Source organism: Bidens hawaiensis, unplaced genomic scaffold, assembly GCF_021521415.1.
Source record: "Bidens hawaiensis isolate Kalapana, Puna unplaced genomic scaffold, B.hawaiensis_p1.1 tig00025583_1, whole genome shotgun sequence".
NCBI classification, from domain to species: Eukaryota; Viridiplantae; Streptophyta; class Magnoliopsida; order Asterales; family Asteraceae; genus Bidens; species Bidens hawaiensis.
Window position 1 is genome coordinate 151,588 of NW_027494090.1, and position 6,003 is coordinate 157,590.

General features: G+C 36.8%; 1 protein-coding gene across 1 annotated transcript; it reads right to left on the bottom strand.

Annotated features, from left to right (window-relative positions):
• Positions 1 to 1,991: 1,991 nt before the first annotated feature.
• LOC143571795 (uncharacterized) lies at positions 1,992 to 4,494 on the bottom strand. The gene is made up of 7 exons (XM_077057127.1): positions 4,015 to 4,494; positions 3,677 to 3,792; positions 3,525 to 3,613; positions 3,378 to 3,452; positions 3,191 to 3,295; positions 3,002 to 3,097; positions 1,992 to 2,301 (listed from the first exon to the last, which is right to left on the bottom strand). Exons 1-7 carry the CDS (start codon positions 4,398 to 4,400, stop codon positions 2,047 to 2,049), a joined length of 1,122 nt encoding a protein of 373 aa, XP_076913242.1. The 5' UTR covers positions 4,401 to 4,494; the 3' UTR covers positions 1,992 to 2,046.
• Between the last annotated feature and the right edge of the window lie 1,509 nt (positions 4,495 to 6,003).

The following is a 6,003-nucleotide window of genomic DNA, read 5'->3' on the forward strand; positions in this document are numbered from 1 at the left end:
ATTTTTTATGAACACCCCAGTATAAATTTTAACGAAAACGGATTTGTTTTTGAAAAAATATATATAATTTTTGGTTTCGTAAACGAATTTGGCACGTGTTTGGACCAGTAAGTTTGGCGAAAAATATACGTTAAATTTATCATTAATTTTACATTCAATTTTTTAAAATTATTAATTAATGTTTTATGTTGATTTAGTAGGTATTTTTTTGTAGCATTAAATTATTAATAAATGTAATTTTATTTAGATTTAATTCTTCTAGTTATATAAATATTATTTTATTTAAAAATAGAGAGAAATGGTGAATTAGTAAGGGTTTGTTTGGCAAAACTAGCTGGTGGCTGTTAGCTGTAAACTAGAAGCTGAAGGCTGGAAGCTGGTAACTGAAGGCTGGAAGCTGGTAGCTGCTAGCTGTAGCTTTTTAAATTTGTTTAGGTGTTTGGCAGATTAGTAGAAGCTTTTAATAAAACTAGCTGGGTGCCCGCGCGGTGCGGCGGAATGGGCGCACAACCTAATATCAACCGCATAATTAGTGTCGGTACATGATTCACTTGATGACAGTGCATGCATAACCTGAATGTAGACATGTAATTCATGGAAAGGCTGTAAGTGTGTAACTGATGGCGAAAATCAAGAAACAAAGCTGAAATATACAGTAATTTCAAAAATAATTTTTAAACCAACCTATTTTGATATGAACCCCTCTCTGAACATGCACTGTTTTAATCTGAAACATGTTCTGACCTGACCATTTTCGACTCAATAACGTACCGACACGAACCGAACTAATTTAACCCTTTTTGTATCGACTCGTTCTGACCCTAATTTGGTCTTACACATGACTCAAGTTCATCAGACTCGACTCCTAATTTGGTCTTACACATGACTCGTGCTTACCTGACTCAACTTGTTACCGATCATAACCGATAATCACGTAGTATGTTAATTTTTTAAAGTTAAAGAAGTATAACAATATCATATTCAAATTAAAGAAAATAAAATGCTCGTTTTTATGATGTAATTTGTTTAAAAAATTATTAACGAGTGAAAAAGTTACGCCCCTTAAAATAGTCGTGGGGATAGTTAGTTTTGAATAATGGTTGAATGTGTAACTATTATATAAATTAACAAAAGTTGATAGAAGTTCAAGTACTAAACTTGTAAATTCAAATGTAAAAGCTTGTAGCTAGCTTTTTCTCAAACGCTACCAATACTAGCGTTCAAATATGGAGCTTTTTCTACCAATTTAAAAGCTTGAAACTACTTCTACCAAACAAAGCTTTTTACTAAATATGAGTTTTTTCTTAAAAGCTTAAAGCTTGAAGCTCCTAAAAGCTCTTAAAAGCTCCTTGCCAAACATACCCTAAGAGCATTCTCATCCAATCCACCATATTATGTGAGAGGTGTTTTTATAATGTAGAGAGTGATTTAGGGTGTTGTGAGTGAAGAATTTTTATATTTTAGAAAACGCAGTGATTTTTCTGTATATTTGAAAAGCTACTGTTCACCCCCTATAATTTTTTAATATATTTTGAAAGTGCTTGTGAGTGAATGAGAGAAAAATGGTAATGATAAATGTATAAAAAAATATTATTTAATTGAAAAGAAGCGAGAAAATGTAGTATGTTTTAATGTAATTTTGAATTTAGGGATAGAGAGTTGGATGAGAATGCTCTAAAATGGTGACCATTTCCATAATATTGTGAAAGGGAGTGAAACAGAGAAGGTATGATGTGGCGCTGAGGTGATATTGTAAATTGGGAAGCAAAATGGCATGTACACCCTTTAGTCTAATGATTTAACATATGAGAGAAAGCATGAAGGGTAAACCGTCTAATTAGTACACAATTAAAAATGTTAATAATCTACTATTCTACTTAAAATCGGTTGTTCCCACTTCTAACATATTTGCTTAATCATATATCCATGTTTAATCAAATCAAATTACAACAGAACCAATTTTTGTTGCATAAAACAGAGTCAAAAGTCAAAACCCTTGATGTTGACTCTCCAAGCTCCTTTGACACAACATTTTACATACATCAATCAATTCATTAGCTGTTCATACAAAGCCCATATCACAACCCCAATTATCGTGTCTCTCACCAAGTTTTTGACTATCGTATCGACCCAAGACCCGCCTGTTGCGGGTCTCTCTCCTACCAAGTCACGAAACCGCAAGTCTCCAAGATCCGAGATTAGTGCATAAATAACACCGTTCAAATGTCCTCTACCAATTACCCCAACCACCCTCTTACTGTTTCTTACCGCTTTGCTTCGCTTCAACGACCAAGCAATATACTGAACAAATATACCATAGGTCATAAAACTCGGTCAACACTTTAAGAATTCGAGCCTTGTTAAAACTCAAACGGGTCTTGATGAATATGTCGGTTTGTGTTATTTTATGACTTAAATTGATCAGACAGGTTGAAAGGTGTCTGAAATATACTTTTAAGATGTGCAACATCCCATATCATTTTATTCAAAGATTTAGATTCTTAGTGTGTGTAACAGTATTTATTACAAACCAAAACAAAAACTCATGATTTGGTTTTATGTTTTCGTAAACACCGAATTTTTGGTTCGGTTGCAGATTTGCGAAAAATTAAAACCGAAAAAATAGAACTGAACCAAATTTATGGATTTCCACTTCTAGTTTTGAATGTTGAGTTTATAAGAATTAGTAAATAGTGCAACCCAAATATTTTAGGCCCAAATATATAGTCATCAATTAATCATTATTTAACAAAAAGACCAAAATAATCAAGTCCAAATGATCAAAAATAAAAGTAAAAACCGAACCAAACTGAAAAAATCGAAGCTGAACGGTTTTTAGAAACTCAAAACTATATTTTCGGTTTTTGGTTTGAGTCCAAAACCAACTCACGCACACCCCTATTTCCGATCAAATCGAACCCCTTTTGACTCGCCACCCAACCCTCCCGTCTTGCCAGCTCTAGTTAATCGTTATTGACCGCAAAATGAGAAAGAAACTTACAGTGTCACGTTCGTGTATCAAAGGTTGTAGCAAAGACGGATACGAGAAACTCAACTGCTCGTAAAGTTGAAAATCAGTGTTGTCTGTGGTTGATTCCTGAAACATGACACTGAAGGTCAGCTTAACATTCTATGCAAAACGAAATAAATACTAATATTGTAGCAGTTTAAATTTTAGTTCATTTAACACCTTATAGTTAATTTTTGACTGGTCGGAAGATGTTATGCCACGAAGAACCGAGGTAATGAGGCTTAGTTTTTCATTCCAATTTAGTGAGTTCCACGCCCTTTCAAGCTAAAAATTAATAACAAATAATGTGAATACAAAAACACAATAGAATAATCACATTCTAGCACAATATCAACCGGATACATACCGTTATTTCTATAGGCCGGTCTCCTAGTACAACCTGAGCACTAATTTCCTCAGAAGCTTTTCGTGCGGCACGAAACTGTATATAAAACAGGTCAACTGATTATTTAAAAATATGCATGCGTATATGTATAATGTATACACTGCTTACCTCATCACCAAAAGGGCGATTGATGTTTGAAGAAATCTTGGAAGAAAATGTTGCTAACAATAGACGCAATGCTAGAGCTGTTTGGCCACCTGTTGAGTCAAATAAAGGTCGTTAATTTGGTGAAATAAAAGGAGAAATGTTTGGATAGTTACCGAGATTGATGCTGCGACCAACGGCTCCAAAGAGCCCGGAACCAGATAATGAAAAGGGGTTGGACTTTAGCATAGGCCCGGCATCAGTTTCAGTTGATGCGTACATAATTCCTGCTCTGAAAATGATGTCTGTAACAAGTATAGTTAAGCCATGGATAGAAGAAAACAAACTATCCAACAGTGTTCATGGTTCGGTTTGTTAGAATTTTGAAAAACCAACAAGCACAAAATGTTAGCAACTATTCAACTACTTGAATCACAACAACAATGTCTTATGTCTCCAAACACCGTATAAACTAACTAAGTTAAACCCAATTAAAAATCAACAAAGTGATTACCTGCTTCTACACAACTCAACAACAACATTATCCGGTTTCAGCGTCTGCACAACCCGTTCGACATCCAGCGCCGATTTCTCGGACACATGGTTGGTACCCAGCAACCAAATAACCTCCGGTTCCACAAACTCAGCTCGCCACTCCGGAACCGGACCGAACTGATCCTTCCGGATGACAACCAAGTTGCCTTCATCGGCCAAATCGAGGAGCTCCGGGTGCGTCTGGGCGATTATGGCTCGAGACCCGGATAGGATTTGGGTCTTGAAGTCGAATTCGGGCGGTGGGGGTTTGATTGAAACGCGTGTACGGATATTAGGAGTGGCTTTGGTTGTGTTTGTGTGGAGGTTTGGAGTGGATATTAGGAATGGAGATTTTAGGAGCTGCATTTTCAGTGGTGGCTTTGATGCTTCAATTGAAGAAGAAGAAGAAGAAGAAGAAGATAATGATTTGTTTGAATGAATGTTGGACGTTGTTGTGGCGTGTAGGAACCATGACCACCTTAAACTTAGTCGTTAGTTTCTTTAGTAATTAAATATGTTTACATCATTTTCATTTTTATTTTTAAACGTGAATCCAAAATCAATCTTCCCCTTCTTAAATCCAGGTGTTTTAATACCAATTTTGTTGACCACTAAAAATGATTAGAATCAAGAGTAATCAACCATCGCTTTATATAAGTTATATGTTAGATTTATTTATATATTAAGTTTTGGCCTTTGGGATGATACTAAAGAGAATAGTTTCATACATGCAAATATCTTTTTAACAGGGATGGAGTTGTTGATGACGGGCAGCACCTCCCGTTGGAGATGCTCTAATCTCATCAATGATTTTAGCGACTAATAAATGAGTTGACTATGTAAGTGTTCTTCACATAGCTATGTGGTATCCCCATGTGATTTTCTTTCAAAAGCTATAATTTCAAAGATATCAAATGAATCGACCTTGTAAAACAATTTTACAAATGACTATGTGGGACCGGCTAACCCAAAACACAAACTATCCTAGTGACTTTTACAAGGGTTATATATGCTTGACACAATGAGGTGAACCCAGGGCCGGCCCAGGCCTATGGCAGGGTAGTCGACCGCCATAGGCCCGACCAACCGGTAGGCTCGAAAATTTTTAAACTTTTTTTTGTATTTTATATAAAATAAAAATTTGCTAGGCCCTTTTATAAAATGTTTGTAGCCCAATTATTTGTAGGCCATAAGGCCCATAACCCATTACAATTTGGAAGAGCCAGGAGGGAGACATCGAAGTATGAAAGTTTAAAAAAGAAAAATACAACCACCACACCATCTTCCAAATTCTAATTCCATACTTTATAGACGTACCATAAAAACTCAAAAAGGCAGCCACAAACCACTGGTACCGCCGGCAGCCTGCACCACCAGTCCACCATCGCCGCAGCCAGCTCCAGCCCTGCTCCGACTCCGTCAGTCCTTCCAGCGACCAGCGCCCAACAGGGGTTAGTTCTGAGTTCTGACTTCTCGTTTATTTGTTTACTTAGTTGTTTAGTTTTATACTTTTATTATAAAAGTTAGTGAGTTAACCAGTTAGGGTTAGTAACAGACTAACAGTTTTATCAGTTTATCAGTTTATGTCAACGTCCGAGTGACAGTGAGGGTTCCGGATCGTCATACAGCCTTATTCTTATCCCCTTTTTTCTTTCTTGGCTCACGTGTTGGTTAAGAAGATGACTTAGTTGAAAAAAATGCCGTGATACCCCTTCCAGCGTCAAGTCGACATGCTCCGGGGTGTTCATGACTCCTGCATGAGGAGAAGAAACTCCAGATCGTGAAGGGGTTGGAGTTCGAAAATGTGAAAACTCGAGGATCAAATGTTCCGTCGGAGTTCCTCCCGGGGTGGAAAAAGGTGTGGTTGCTGCCGGAGTTTCCTGGGCGGCACTTGGTGTCGGTGTTCTTGACACTTGGTTAACTTCATCGGGAGATCCACCTTCCGACATGGTGATTGTAGTGAAAATGG

What these genes read in the sequence shown, in the direction of transcription:
- LOC143571795 (XM_077057127.1), bottom strand. Translation starts at nt 4,400, where the DNA reads ATGCAGCTCCTAAAATCTCCATTCCTAATATCCACTCCAAACCTCCAC. An exon ending in ACCGGCCTATAGAAATAACG is followed by an intron (nt 3,296 to 3,377) that starts GTATGTATCCGG and finishes ATTAATTTTTAG; the next exon opens with CTTGAAAGGGCGTGGAACTC. An exon ending in TGATACACGAACGTGACACT is followed by an intron (nt 2,302 to 3,001) that starts GTAAGTTTCTTT and finishes ATATTTGTTCAG; the next exon opens with TATATTGCTTGGTCGTTGAA.